Source organism: Lytechinus variegatus, chromosome 10 (assembly GCF_018143015.1).
Source record: "Lytechinus variegatus isolate NC3 chromosome 10, Lvar_3.0, whole genome shotgun sequence".
Classification (NCBI taxonomy): domain Eukaryota; kingdom Metazoa; phylum Echinodermata; class Echinoidea; order Temnopleuroida; family Toxopneustidae; genus Lytechinus; species Lytechinus variegatus.
In genome coordinates this window covers 9851599-9868475 of record NC_054749.1, presented here as the reverse complement: position 1 = coordinate 9868475, position 16877 = coordinate 9851599, and the positions used below count along the sequence as shown (strand labels likewise).

The 16877-nt window shown below is 36.7% G+C and overlaps 1 protein-coding gene across 2 annotated transcripts in view; it reads left to right on the top strand.

Annotated features, from left to right (window-relative positions):
- Positions 1-730: 730 nt before the first annotated feature.
- LOC121422870 (caspase recruitment domain-containing protein 9-like) overlaps positions 731-16877 on the top strand; it is a 37729-nt gene continuing 21582 nt past the window's right edge. The window contains exons 1-2 of one of the 2 annotated variants that reach the window (XM_041618095.1): positions 731-998; positions 12732-12928. In XM_041618095.1, coding sequence (XP_041474029.1) covers positions 12760-12928 — 169 coding nt within the window. In that variant the 5' untranslated portion in view covers positions 731-998; positions 12732-12759. Of the gene's footprint in view, positions 999-12111; positions 12566-12731; positions 12929-16877 lie in introns of those variants that run through there. The other variant, XM_041618096.1, reaches the window with a different exon arrangement.

Sequence of the window (16877 nt, the reverse complement as noted above, 5' to 3'; positions counted from 1 at the left end):
ACTAGCTACCGGTCCTTTCAGAGTGAGATTTGCGTGGGTATAGGACCTTTTCACATTTGATTCTTGAATCATCATTGTAATCACGATTGCAAATCGTCTTTAGAATCATCGGACCTTTCACACGCTCACTCGAAAGCTGTGATTTGAATGGAATGTTTCTGGAATTCACCCCATGAGTAGAATTTGAATTCATGACTGTGATCATGTTTTAGTTTAATTAATTCACACGTGCTAAAATTCGTCATTAGCTTTATTTTTCACGGGAATCATCATTACGATTTTTTAACAGTATGAAAGGGCGGTTAGTGAATTTGAGCTCTTAATTCCGAAGAAGACGCACAATTCGCTCCAAAAAATGAGCTAAGATTCAATTTTCAGAGGTATACAATTCGTTCCAAAGGGACTTACCCCTTGTCTCACTCTTAGACTGCAAGTGTAAATACTCTCTAAATTCAGTAGACTGAAAGTTAATCTAATAGATTGTGGTCAGGAATAAAAAAGTTGGATAGGTTTCAATCAAATAAGACTGAATTCTAAATCCATCGGATTGAACATTTAAATCCAACTTTGTATTTTTCCCTGATCGCAAGATATTTCAAACTAAGGAATTTAAGAGAAAAGGTACCAATATTACCTCTTTGCATTAATAGAATTTATTGTACTAGCCCCTTCTACATGTATAGTAATCCTCTCATCCATATGGACGGTATGCGCGGACGGTATGAAAACAGACAGTGTGACATTGGTCTATGAGGAAGACAGTCGCATTTTTTCCATTTTGACAAAAGGAATTCATTGTAACCGAGTCCGAAGTTCAGTTCTCCATGCAGCACTGCATCCGGTATTAAATTCTATTGATATGGCAGCAATATTGACATTCTGATCAGTTATAAGTTGAGTCAGTTTAATAGATCGGTGTTGCGTGTGCTGTGTTAATAGCCTTTACTTGAATTACTTCCTCGCATCTGTCCAGGCTTCAAGAAGGTTGAACAAAACAGGTAAGTCTAGAAAAAAATCATTTTGTTTGACATCATAATGGATAAACTAAAGTATGTTTGCAAATGCTGTAATTGTATTAATGGTGTGTGGTGGTTTAGTGGGTCACCGTCATTCTTTGAAAGCTATATAACTGATTCATGCATGTCTGCACTTGTGATGAAGGTAAACGTTGGCTGCTCAATACTGTGATCCCAGTATATGATTTACACAGGGTCAATTTGTTTACGAAAGACAGTGGGGTATATCTTACGCTATGAAAGAATAGAATAACTGATTAGATACTAAACGAGGTTAATTCCTTTATTACAATTTACGTTGGTAAAAAAAATGCCTTGGCAATTCAGACCAAACATAATTGACCAGTTCTATTGGCATAACAAAGGTCCAAACGGAATAAAAAAAAGGAATTAGGGGCGGTTTCCCCCTCCCATGATAATACAAAAAGTGTGAAGAAAAATTTTAAAAATGGGGAGGGGAAAAAATTGTGAAAGAGTGTACCAAGGGGAGATCTAGGCCATGTAACTTAAAAAATAACCTTGATTCTTTTGTGAGTTTAACTGATATGAAATCACATTCAAGTCGTCTCCCATCCCCACCCTCTCCTATCAAATATGATTTCGCTAATTGAATTAACTAATATCATTAATTAAAGAGAGGGCGCTGGTTAAAGAGACTGTTCAGAGGGGAGATCAAGACCATATAAGAAGGGGGGGGGGGGTAAAGAGAGTACAGAGGTGAGATATAGGCCATGTAAGAAAAGAGGGGGGGGGGTGCTGGTTTAAGAGTGTAGAGAGGGGAGATCTAGGCCATGTAATTAAAGGGGGTGCGCTGGTTTAAGAGTGTAGAGAGGGGAGATCTAGTCTAGGCCATCTAACTGTGAAATAACCCCGATTCAATTGAGTTTTTAACTGATATGAAGTCACATTCAAGTCGTTTCCCACCCCCTCCCATCAAATGTAATCTTATGCAAATTTCACAAGTGTTTTCTCCAATTTTTCTGTTTTTAAAACAACTTATCGTTAGGGTAAACTGCCCCTCTGTCAATTAACTTCCACGGAGTCAACTAAAACTACAGTAATTCAAAACCTTTGTGGGAATATCAGTATCGTTTTAGATAATGATGATACTGATACAATGGTGGTACTTATTACATTTACTAGCACGATGTGAACCAGTCGTTTTCGACCGCAAATGGACTCCTCTTCATTTGGATATCTCAATGAAAAAATATTGTGATTACTCTCGTTAGTGTAACGGATACAAATACTTATGTTTATATGTGTATACAATATGTTTTTGTTTGATGGAAGTGAAATAAATAAAATTGAAATTGAATTGAAAAATTGAATTGTTAGTTACCACTGTATCTAGAATATTTCCACCTTGTCTTGTGGGAAGTTCTTTGGTTTTATTTTGATAAGTTTAATTTAGATATTAATCCTAGCTTGCTGTCAATATCTGCTGACGCGGCATTTATCCCAGTCGAGAATCGAGTCATCCCGAACTTCTGAAGTGAATCCCTAAAAAAAGTATGGGAAGACAATTTACTGGAGCGAAAGGCTAGCCCTATCCTATCACTAGTTAGATGAGAATGGCAATGAAAAACAAATTTCAAGGCATAATTAACAAAGTTTTAATTATCTTGCCTGCATAGCAGAGCGACACTATACGCGTTGCTTTACGACTGCGGCTTCTCTAACATTGATTTCAATGAAAAAGAGACAAATTCAACAAGCATAACACTGAAAATTTCATCAAAATCGGATGTAAAATAAGAAAGTTATGGCATTTTAAAGTTTCGCTTCATTTCGCAAAACAGTTATATCCACATCTCGGTCAGGTATGCAAATGAGGAACTGATGATATCACTCACTATTTCTTTTGTATTTTATTATATGAAATATGAAATATTTTGATTTTCTCGTCATTGTCATGTGAAATGAAGTTTCATTCCTCCCTGAACACGTGGAATTACATTATTTTAACATTTTGTGCTTCAGGCAAGGAGGTCCTTATCATCGAATTCGTGAAAATTGAAATATTTCATTATGAAAACAATAAAAAACAAAAGAAATAGTGAGTGATTGGCATCATCGACTCTCATTTGGATGTAACTGGCTCGTTCATATAACTATTTTGTTAAAAATAAGCGAAACTTTGAAATGTCATAACTTTCTTATTTTACATCCGATTTTGATGAAATTTTCAGCATTGTGCTTGTCTGTTTTTTTTCTCAATTGATTCAAATCAACATTTTTCTGAGGTGGACTTGACCTTTAACTTTTTGAAATGACATCATAACCAAGAAAGTACATGGACCTAGTTAATGAAACTTTGACATAAGGGTAATCAAGTATTACTGAACATCCCGCCCGATTTTCAGGTTACATGATTAAGTTCAAAGGTCATTTAAGGTCAATGAACTTTGGCCATGCTGGGGGTAATTGTTGAATTGCCATCATAACTTTAAAGTTTAATGATATTGTCAATGAAATGTGGACACAAGGATCAAGGCTATAAGTCATTTAAGGTCAATTAGCCTAGAGTTATATCTTTACATGAATGGTGTTTTTTTTTAATAATTGTGTTGTAGTCATTTTCAAAATTGGCACTGCTGCTATATTAACTCGCGTAATGCAGGCGAGAGTGCCAGAGGCGCTCCACTTGTTGAAATGTCATCATAACTTAAAAAGTATATGAATCTAGTGCATAAAATTTGGACATAAGAGGGATCAATTATCACAGATCTTCTTGCAGGAGGCTTAGGTCACATGATAAAGGTAAAAGGTAATTTAGGGTCTATGAACTTTGACATATTTGGGGGTATTTTCTTTTTAGAAATGTCTTCAGAATTTTGAACGTTTATGACTCTAGTTTATGAAACTTGGACATTAGGCAATCAAGTATCGCTGATCATTTTGCACGGTCGTGTTTCATGTCTCGAGATCAAGGCAAATTGCCGTTTAGTGTCAAATGAACTTAATAATTTACACTGAAACCTTTTAGTAATTGCTTTATTGAATCACGTAATGCAGGGAAACTGGAGTTCCACTCCTATGAATCAATATGCATTATGTTTCTATGTTGGTGCTCACGTGAAATGATTGGACACTGTAAAATATGGTGTGTGCATAGGCCTACTAGACAACCGTCCCTATTTTGAGGAAAGAAAAAAAATTCACTCACATTGACTCTGTGTCCATGTTTGGTTAAAGTTATCTGTGAGGTTGTGTAGAATGTTAGCAATGTTCCTTTATGTTTTGTATACCCTTTGTCCCTGATTATAGACTTGTAATGTTGGCATGTTTGTGCGTGGCCATGTTGACTAAAACTGACTAATATGGTGTCTTTGTCAATCAGTGGTAACTACCATGGTAACGATACTAAAAACCCAATCAAAATCGAGGATGGCATTACCGGCGGATGGTAGAGGTACCAAAGTAGAAACTTTTTTCTGCAACGATGTGTATTTATTTACCAACATGGATTTGTATTCCTGCGCATTCGTAGTTATGCAATACCAATTCTTGACGTTCATGATAATATTTATATAACTCCAGCCTGTATCAACTTTGTACAAGTGTATACCATGTCGAATGGACAATGGCGTGTAGATAGGGGCTTGGGGATCATAGACCCCCAAATTTTATGCTCCTTCCCCCTCAGAAAAAAAGGAAGAAACAGAGATAAAATGAAAGAAAGGTAAAAGAAAATGAGTTTCTATGTTATATCATTATCAATTATATCAAAATCTATAACAAAATTATAATTTTATACCAAAAAGGTCAAAGGTTTAGCTCACTCTCACTCGGATCGTTCGCTCGCATCTTTTTAGGAAATTCGCCCAGTTGGTCCCATCTTTAGTTTTAGCTCACTACGTGGAACCCAAACAGGCATATAGTCATGTAACTTTTGGTTCGGGGTTTTTCAATCATTGCCATTAACATAATGTACAGACCATATTGTTTGAATTTTACACATGCAGTTACACACTAACCCACCTAAAAAAGCTGACAAAGATAATGTGGCGATAAGGATTCATTTACTTCTGCTGATAGAAGGAATATAAGAAATATAAGGAAATAAACGTCAGAACACTGCACCGAAACTCCAAAAGTCATTAGATTTAATCGCTATCATGTCCTCATAGTAAGTAAGCATACTTAACCATGCATGTTGATAATTATATTCCAACGCTATTGTTTCTTGATAAGTACCGATTAATGAGAAAAAGTCAACATAAAACATGAAAATATTGTGATGTTTGGATTTCAAAGGTTCTCGTTAATGTTGTTTGTTTCGAGTTGAGATATGACATATTGTCTGGAGTAATTCGCTTAATCATTGTTTGATTATCACCCTATGATGAAAAGGAAGATTTAATACAAAATGTCTGGAGGCAGCAAGAACGAACAAAGTTCAGAATAACCTCATGCACGCAAAACATTACAAACGGTTAAGAATGCGAAAGTTTTTTCCCCTGATTCATGCCCATTAAAGGCCGGTCCCATTGCACTTACGGATGCAAAGAGGATGTAAAACGGAAAAGAAATTCTTGCCATCCGTTGGAAAACGCTATACATCCGTTGTGTACTCATTACCTACGTGCTTCATACGCTCTATCCATCGAGCATCCGTCCACTGTGATTTCATTCGCGCAAAAAGTTTTGAGCTGCCCAAAACTTTCAGAACGGATGAACTTTCCGCCGTGTACGATGTTTAAGTTTAAGTCACTGAACTTATTACCAAGAAACCTTAACTCCCCCGAAAATGAAATGCTCAACTTCTAATTCCCATCTGCATAACAGATGCATTGATAAATTTTACAGATAATTAATATCTTCCATTTTAACACAAAACAGAGGTTTCTAATAAAAGAAAATGAAAAAGTACAGAATGAAATATCTACCTTGCAGTCTAGTACTGGTCTTTGTATTAACAAAGAGGAAGGTCACCCTGAAGAAAAGTTCGTAGAAAAATAGCAACAACAAAAAATAGTAAAAAAAACATCGGAGGTTTGAGGAAAGTCAATTAAAGATTAAGAAAGTTTAAGATTAAGAAAATGTAATTTTAGGTTTCAGATTTGTGACGTCATGTAATATAAAACGCATAAAATATTTTTTTTGGGGGGGTACGTAATGACTTATATTTTGTTTTCTTTGCCCGGTGGGAACGAGTGTGAAATAATTTGTCTATTGATATACTGAAAGTACAGCAAAATAATTTTCAATTTTCTGAGAAAATGACAAGTTATTAACACCCCCATACGAAATGTAGGAAAGCTGATCGCATAATATGACGTCACAAATCAAATAATTAAAATTCTAATAGCTTTTCTATTCTTCGGATTTTTCTCAAACCTTTGGCAAAATATTTTGTTTTAATTATTATTATTTTACTACTTGTTTTACAATAAACTGTTTTTTCAGGGTGAACTTCCAATTTAAAACAAATGAGAATCATTAGACACGGAGTTGCGATAGCAACAATACCGGTAACAAGGGAAGAAGGAACCAGGGTATTATTCGGACATTTCAAAGGACTGAAGGTGACAAATTTCGGCTTTCCTTGAGCATGTTGAAAGAAAGCTGTACTAGAAGTAAAAATACTGTAGTAAAACACCCTGATAACAAAGTAATGTTCGGGTTTTCTATCTTCTATTATTCAGGTTATTCCGTTTTGATTCGTGAATAGGAGGCTGCCGTTGTAGCGGCGGATACGGTGCCAAGCAGATACAGTTCTAGGAAATTCTGTGAAATTAAACGAAACTTTAAATATGATAACTTTAGTTCCGTCTTCTTAATAAAATACTTTGGACGAATATATCGCTCATCAAACATGCAGTATAATAAGTAAGGCTCACTAAACATGTTTGTTTGTATGATAAAAGGAATATATCATAACTCCTCTCTTTTCTCCCCCGAATGCCTCGCCGACCCCCCCCCCACCATTCTCTCATTATTTCTTTCTCACCTTTTCCATTCTTTCTTGATCTTTATGACATCCATTTCTCAACACTGGATGAGTTAATGCTCATTGTCACATGGTACGCATAATACAAAATAAGGATATGAGACACATGCCATTTACGAGCTCCACAAGTCAAATTTAATCATAGTTAATTCCAAATACTTTTACAACTATCAGTATAAGTGTGGGATTCAAGGTATTAACAATCCCGAGATAAAATTGAACACATGAGTACTAATTGTAATTCCTCACTACCGTGACTACATTCCAAGTTCTAAATGATAATTCGGCATAAACAATCCTCTCAGATTATGTTGAACACTTGAGTTACTATTTGTAAGTCCTCACTACCATGACTATTTGTAAGTCCTCACTCCAATTTCTAAGTGACAATTCTCTTAGAATTATTGATCTGTCAGAAAATATGAGTAGTGGACCTGTACTGTCCACATATCTCACTGACCATCCTCTCTAAACTCACAATCCTCTTAATTCAACTATGGATGTGAATCAGAAATACCCACAGGTTCCATGCAGAGAGTCAATAAACTCCCAAACTACACTGTACAATCCGACTAAACACAAGTTGTAATGGTTTCACTGGCCATGTAATACCTCTTGCCAATATAATAGCATTTGGGACATATAACTTGTTGACAAAACTTATCACTGGCTTCGTTCTCAATTTCAAAAGTGTGAAGTAGTTAATCTCGCAAATAGAGTCATTGTTCATCAGTTTAATTTGAATCGATACAGCTCACCATGATGTGATGAAAGTTCAACTAGTGACAGTGTCCACTCTACGACGCCATGTACTTTGGTTCGAATGTTCGAATGTTGCTTGACCAATCTTCATGGACATTTGGAAGAAGGACACAATGGCGTTTTCAAAATCCCAAGCTCTGAGTAATGTGCCATCTAAAGTACAAAACAATTAAAGGCACAAAAAAATATACTATGTGTTCTCTTCGAAGTAAACGACAATTAAAAGTCATTTCTTTTACAGCACTCAAACTAGATGAAAATAATCTTTCTGTAGAAAATCTCCTTTGTTTGATAGAATTTTGATTTATCTTATTATTTTATCGGGCTTCCACCATTTTCAATGCACAATTAAACTTTTACAGAATACATCACTTTACAAAGTCACATTTCTTAGTAATAACAATATCACAATAATCACTCACCGATGGTCGTGTAGGGGACAAACTTGGAAATTAAAAGTGTCAAGAAGACCTTTCAACGAAAAGTGCCATCTTCTGGCTTTCAAAAAAATTATCACCAGAAAAATAATCCAGCCATCTCTGGGCTAGAACTGGTAATGCGCACCTCTGCACACCAAGACAGATTCATAGGGTGTGTCTTCTCACTACTCTCCTAATACAGCAGCAACGGCTATCTACATACATAGGCTAATATAAAAGAGTCATGCAAAACATGTGTAAGGTTCATTAACAATTGTTAATGCCATACCACTTTCCTTTTCATTGCTAGGCAAAAGGCATTACACACAATAAAACTAGCACTCTATTGAACACCAGGCATCTGGATTGATCACTCAACCATCAATGGCACATTCTCCCCTCCTCTCTTTCTCTCTATCATTCTTTCTATCTTTCTTTCTTTTATATCATTCTTTATATCTCTATTTATTTCTCTCTTAATACCTTTTATGTTTCAAACTACACACCTCATTTTAGGGTTTTTTATATATATACAAATTAAATCAATAATGATGAATTCTTGCATTTTCCAAACGTAACACTCATAAACTGCGGTTATATTTCCAGTATTTAACCATGCGTATCCATTCCATGTAGGATCAAACAAACGAGCAACCACTTGAACATGACAAAGTAAATATGAAACCAGATTTGAACATGTTAAGTCAACAAAATGCGACAAAGCTGATGAGCTCGAAGGGTAGACCTACTAACAAACAAAGAGAAGTATAAAAGCACGTAGACGCCCCTTCATCCATACCGGCCCACGCCACTAGCGTACCTAGGGGGGGGGGGTGACCTGATGAGTCACAACCCATGCAAATGACGTATCTCTGCCCCCCCATGAGTCAAAACTGATCCCTGACGAGCCAAAAGTGGCCCCTTCCTTTCGGTTGAAGACCCCCCCCCCCTTTTTTTGGCTTGTCAAATTTTGGTGGACGAATTTGCCCCCCCCCCCTGTGGTACGCCACTGGCCCACACATTCCAAGAAAGAATATGTTGACAGGTAATAGAACGCTTTCAACAACATTTTGCAATCTACAATCGAATCTAGAAAGTGCCCACTCGCTAACCGCTCTTGTCCGACTTCATCCAATTCAGGATAGGCGAGAGCCATCATATCTCTGATGCTTTGTTTCAATTCCTGAAGTGTCTCCCTCTGTCCCCTATGTCGCTGTCGCAACTCGGCAAGATAGTCCTCTGCCTTACCACCTCGACCATATCGTTTCCTCATTCTGTTCACTAGTTCATAGTAAATGAATCGCCTTCCTGTTTTCTGTGTCAACAGTTTCACCGCAGAACCTCTCAGGCTGGCTGCCAGACTGGCGTCAGATTCTCCGCAGCGATTCACCAGAATGCACGCCCGAAAATGGTCCAGATAGTCTTCAACCGGAGTGCGGCCGTCGAATTACTCTTGTACAGTATTTGGTTCCTTTGATCTAACTTCGTGATGATTTTTAGCAGTATATTTCCTGGTTCGGTTCTCACCTCGGGTGCTCGTCTATGTCGGGTATCTTGTAGCCCAGTCCTGAAAAATTCATTTTCCAGTCCGATTGGTTTCGGTATCCGTGCTGTTCTGAAGTTGTCAATTGGTGAAGATCGGAACTGAACTCTCGGCCCATGCCTACCGCAAGCATCATCATTCCCCCATGGCTTCAACCCCATCCTGGTCCGTATCTCCGCCATCATCTGATCAATCTCCGCCATACTGCTCTCCAACTTCTCCATCACCTCAGCCTTCGAGACCGCACACCCTCTTTGTCCTCGAACATCCATTTCTTAACTTCTACACCAACAATCCCACTTCTGACACCACGTGTAGCCGAACCGACTTTCTTTCCTGACGAACTGGTTCGTTTCGGCTGCAATAATTATACAACCAGTTCGTGTAAAGTCCGCCTTTTTTCACTTCTGACTCTTTGCTCCTTCTCAGTAACTTAAAGCTTATTTTAAAGTTAAAGTTGTGGAATAAATCTTTTTCGCAACTGCAACAGTAATTGACACTACTATATAATCTTCTATAATCATCTATCTTTTGAATGAGTGATTGCTCTCCGTTCTGATTTTTCCTTATTGTAAAGAAAAAAAATCAGCACTCTAAAACACTGAGTAAAATGTTAGCAAATATTTGGTAGAAAGGGAACATGCATATTTGCTGGGTATTTTTTAAACCGCATATTGGGCTATTCAACGCAACACTTTTTACACAATCAACATGTTCCCATTTTTTCACCAATATTGGGTAAACCTTTTATTCTTTTAGAGTGAACAAGGTAAATAAATCAGCAATAAAATAATCAACAATTGGATGCATTGTTGGTTCTTGTGGATGTAAATGAACAACACAATTCAAAACAAAATATGAATCATTAAGACATCAAAGTTGGTACTTATCTCATTAAATTTAAACCACCATGTCACTTTAGTACCAATAAACTTCCTCTGATCATGCGCAGAGTGGAACTTCCAACTGGCTAATTGAAATGAGTTAGAAGCTACGTTCGAAGTGAAAAAAAGTAAATAGAAAAAAGCACCAGGTTCACCAGGCCTCTAGATATAATTATTATTATATTCATGAAATTCTACAATACAAAGTACCTAAGCGATGACGTCAGTGTCAGTTTTCATGGTGTCATGGCAGCCTGGTTCTAAACAAATCAACTCGCCAAATGAAAGTTTATCATAGGAGCAAGTCTCTTTCTGGTTCAAGCCCTTCATATCTTTCCGAACTCATCAATGCCTATACTCCTTCCCGCGCTCTCAGGTCACAGAATAAGCATCTCCTTCAGGTTCCTCGTTTTAAGACACAGTACTACGGCCAAGCTCCATCACCGTCAATGCTTCAACCCTCTGGTACTCTCTCCCGCTTGTCATCCGGACTGCACCCACTATCCAAACCTTTAGGACTGCACTTAAAACATACCTGTTTAACAATTGATTATTTTTTTTCAATGCCCACATTGTATAAGTTGAGATGTTTAATTCTTGTATATGTGAAGCGCATAGAGACATTGTGTATTATGCGCTATAAAAATGTAATTTATTATCATTTATTAAATTAATTTGATCACTTGCAACCTATTTTTCATACGAGCCAAAGTCATACAAATGTACATAGATAATCGTCAGATGCGATTCCGTTTAGAACCAGCCATGATATCATTGCATCTGACGTCATACGTCGGTACCCTATAAGATCTCTTTGCACTAAACTCACGCTTTGTCTAAAGCTTATTTTGCATGTATCCTTACAATGACAGACAAGGATTTTAGATAGATGAAGTTTCAGCATGATTTTTTTTTACTGCATATTTTCATGTGAATTTCGTCGTATCCAAAAAAGAAAAAAGGGAAAAGTGAATACCACCAGACTTCATATATCCTCCAATACTAAACCTGACCTTGTATCCACTACAGGTGAACGTACTAAAGCAGACCACAATAAAGAAATAATTCACGACCTAATATGAGGAAGGAAGCCATTGGCAACATTGATGTCCGTAATCAGTTCGATCACAATTTCATTCCACCCATGCCAATTGCTACTTTCCTTTTCCGGTACCGCACCAGACTTCTTCCGAACCCAGGATATCGGTGGCCATTGCATGACTCATAAACTTGTTGCATATCCTGTGTCTGCCTATACCCCATGTTGGATGGAAAGTTTCGTAAACCAGATTCCCCCAAAATGAAAAAGCGAGATTCCATAACCACTACCTATTGAGAATGCTCGCCAAAACACAATGAACTGCTTAGATTTGTGGAAAAATTGTAAACCGGGACAGCATATCGGAGCTGAAGATTTTTTTTGTTCAGATTCCAAGACGACACTGCTGTTATTATTCACCAATTTTCGACAAAGGCTGCTTTGTTATGAAGGGCTTTTGACAAGAGATTCTCTACATTCGAGAAAACGTCTGTGTAGTGGTTGCGAGATTCCCCTTATATTTTGATATCTGCGCCTTAGGGCGGCGTTATTCAGCTGAATAGGAACTGCATCTCATACGTGCTGATGGACGACACGACAGACGTCTGTCATGTCTGTAGGGCACTACTGACGTTTCTGTCTGAACTGCAGTGTATAGTCATCGCTTTCCGAATGACCTGTGCACACAGGTGACGGACGATGTGATTGCTGTGCCCACATAATTAGCGATCGTCTTTTCGACGAGTGCGTTAAATACAGACAACGTCATCTTTCCAAATTGGGCTGTGTCAACTATATGGTGGCAGACAACGTCGTCTATCCGACATTGGACTGTTTCGCCTACATAGTGGCGAAGGCGTCGTTTTTTTCGACAAATGAGTGCTCTGCCTTCATGGTGGCGGACAATGCCATCTTTTCGACATTGGACTGCGTCGCCTACATATTGGTAGCGAATAATGTCACCATTTTGAGCCTTTGAGGGATCGTTTCGTGTGGTCGATTTTAACTTTTGTTGGTGGAATTTATTTCCTATTTTCACTTATTTGTTGTTTCATTCTGCATGTTTTTGTTTTGTTAATCATGTACAATTTCGATTTTGTGTTTCCCCCCAGATCAAAACAAGACAAAATAAAAGCCCTCATGGATCCGAAATGGGAAGACGATTTGGAGGAACATCGATATGAGTTGACCCGGGTTCTTCGACCGGATCGTTACTTTGATAAGTTCAGGAGTGAGAGACTCCTAGACGAGAGCGACACACAGATCATAAATAATGAGACAAAGAATCCCACCCGAGACAAGAAAGCAGGTTAGTTGCCACAGTGTAATATAATAAATTCGCTCCTCCTTTATCTTCACTCTATCACCTCGATCACATTCTTTTTCTTATTGCAACAAACGTTTTGTCCCAAGTCCTTTAGCATGGAATTTCGCCATGCAAATAGTGCGTCTTTTTTATAATGACTTTCCCGCGTTCCTAATGGTTTTGTTTCTGGTGAAAAATGAGGATTTGTCATATTTTCTTTTCAATTCATTTGTTGTTTCGGCAACTTTTTAATTTTATACAAAATTACGAAGAATATAAATAGTGCATAAGAAAATATTTTAAAAACCAAACAATGAACAAAGCTGTATTTTCTATAACAACGATTTAAGAATGAAATGTCGCTTGCGGGATTTCCGCTCAAAAAGACGCGGGTCTGACCTTTGACAAAGTACAAGACTGATGGGTAAATTGCCAATTCGTCCACTGCCAACTCGTACACTCACCACATGGTCTACCTTCATTTAGTCTAATGCCATTCCGTCCATCAACATTTCGTCTAACAACCATTTGGTCGAATAGCCATTTGGTCCAATAATAATTTCGTCTAATAACCAGATCGTCTAATACCCATTTCCTTTCCTTCATTTTGCACAATTAACACTTAAGTTTAATGAGACCAAATGGTATATGGACTAAATGGCAATTGGACCAACTGGTTATTAGACGGATTGGGAATAAACGGATTGATGCACTATAGACTCATCCAAACCTATTTGGTGAATTGTGTTTATACTTAAGAGAGCATCGACTTTTGGAGGATAAATTATCGTTGGTTCTCCAGAAAAATTTGAATTATGAGCATTAGAATAAACGTTAGTTTGAGGAGCTAATTATGATGTATTCAGGATAATGTCAATGATGTGATATTTATCTTTATAATAGTGCCATTTTCTGGTTGTCCAGGTTTCAATCATAGAATTTCCTCGGGAAGTCGACAATATGAATTCACAATATTTTACTTCCGCGAGATAAATCTGGTAAATGGCATTTGAAGTTTGTAGTTCCTTCCTCGTATAGTTTTACATTTCAAACGATGGTTCACACGGTCTTAAGGAAAAACATTTTCTATCAATCTTTTGAAGATCTGGCACAATTATAAGATATCAACTATACAGAAGGCTTTTATGTATTACATATACATAGTATACATATGTGTGAGAGAGTGTATGTGTGTGTGGGAGGGGGTATGCAACTGGACTTGTGACTGTGTTATTATTATTTTGAAGGCCAGGCTTGAAAATTAAGACTCGATATATATAGAAGTTTTGAAAGTAATAGAAATAAAAGTGACATATTAGAAGTGATCGAATAGTTTCGATTTTTGACAACAATTTATATAAAGATTAATTAATTACATTCTATTCCTAACAGTGATAATTTTATTTAACATGCATTGCTTTTTTAATAGGGGCGTAGCCAGATGACCAAAAGTCGAGTTTGATTTATGTATTTTTTTCGTCTTGATATCTTTTCCATGTTTTTTCCGCTCCTTTTTTTTCTTTCCCCCTCTTTTTTATCTTATTTTTTCAAGCTCATGTTCCGAAAGAAACATTTTCCTGTGTCACATGCTAACGGATGGGGGGGGGGGGTGGCCATGCCCGTCCCCATTTTTTTCCTTTTAATTATATTATTTCCATTACTTCACGAAACAACAAGAAAATGATGTGACGATATCGACGGTTGTGATGATAGTAATGACAATTTCGGCCCATAATTGGGCCTTCTTCAGGTATCTGAAATGCAAGAGAAACAAGTGGCCATAATGTACAAACACATTTGCGGAATATGTATACACAGAAGGTTACTACATGTTAAGTAAGGCTAATTTAAGACGTTGAGGTCAATCATGACATCATACTCCACCGAAAATCCTTCTGGATATCCTAACTCAAAACTTTGCAACCAAATAGAATTAATTCCAAACAATAGATCCCCGGTCCCTCTTACGCACTTTCACCCCTTCCCTCCTACCCACTTTACTCTATGCCCCACTTCTAGGGTCATTGCACACGACCACCGCCCAAATTAATTTACATTCATCTATACACACTTACATGTATATACAAACAACTGAACAGTCAAGCACTCACTCTAAAATTATATATATATATATATATATATATATATATATATATATATATATATATAGAAATAGTCTGCTTCGGCATAAGGAATAAAATAATCATAAATGGTATAGTATATATATATATATAAACACACACACAATTTACCACACCCCAATATATTACTGTTACACGTTGTGCACATACTTTGCATTATACTTAGCTCTACAAAGTACATCTATAGCTTCAAGTTTGATACGTATCTTAAGCGCTTGTGCATGAATAAGTATGAGAAAGGATGCGCGAGAATGTTTAATAGGTGTGGGTGATCGCGAGAATTCCTACGTGCTTACAACTTGTGCTTAAAGGGAATGAAACCTTTGGAACAAATAGGCTTGTGTAGAAACAGAAAAATCAAAGAATAAGAATAAAGAAAATTTGAGAAAAATCGGACAAATAATGAGAAAGTTATGAGCATTTGAATATTGCAATCACTAATGCTATGGAGATCCTGCCATTGGCAATGCGACAAGGATGTGTGATGTCACTGATGAACAACTTTCCCTTTGGTGGACTATAAAATACCCTCAAAATGTCTCTTTTTGCTTTTTCTTACGATGATACAAACTCTTTATCCATTATGTATTCTTAAAAAATATGTATTACATGCCCTCATGTAGAAAGAACACATGATCTATGGATAGATGTGATAAAAGAGGCAATTCAGGTGAAATATACAGTGCGTCCCAGAAAAAACGAAACCGAGATTTAGCGATGATTTATCATAACTTAGTCATAAATGAAATAGACAAATGACCTACCAATGGAAAGCTTAGAATCTCCTCTTTCATCTGCAAGTACTAAAATCATTTATCATTCACGCATGAGTGAGCAAAAACAATTTGAAAAGGGGATACCAAAATGTCACTTGGCGGGCCGTATCTGGGTTTTAAACAGAAAACCTTATTTTTAAAAATTTCAATATCTGCTCTTTAATTTGTTACCTCAATTACAGAAAATGGTCAAGAGATAAGAAAGTTCTGGTTATTTGAAATAAGGCTTGAATTTCAATAATTTCATAAAATGAAGAGGTTTTACAGGCTAGCGTTCAAACTCACTCGACACTCCGTTTTGTTGACGATCAGCCATGCATTAAGTCTTTTGTTACCGTGCGATAGCTTTTGTGGGAAACCGGTGAAAACACGTTTATTTAATGGAATTATGGAAATACAAGCATTGTTTCGAGGGATCATAACTTTTTAATTTCTTGACCATTTTCTGTGATTAAGGTATCAAAGAAAAGAGCAGATATTGAACTTTTTAGTCATGTGATTTCTTTTTGACATTCAAATACCCCCGCCAAATAAGTTTTTGGTATCCTTTCTTCGAATTGTTTTTACTCACTCATGCGTTAATGACGAATAATCTAAGTAATACCAGATGAGAGAGGAGATTCTAAGCTTTCCATTGGTAGGTCATTTGTCTATTTTATTTATAATTATGTAATGATAAATCATCGATAATTCTCGGTTTCGTTTTTTTCTGGGATGCACTGTATACTAAAGTAATGGGGAGAGTTGTTCATCAGTGACATCACACATCTTTGTCGCATTGCCAATTTGCTATCTCCATAGCAATAGTGATCGCAATATTCAAATGCTCATAACTTTCTCATTATTTGTCCGAGTTTTCTCAAACTTTTGTTGATCTGTTTCTTTGATTTTTCTGTTTTCACACAGGCTATCTTGTTCCAATGGTTTCATTCTCCTTTAATTATGTGAATTTTGATTTAACTGTACACATTTAAAACCAATATCCTTAAAAATAAACATATTTTTGTATAACATGTTTCCATAACTGTTCACACA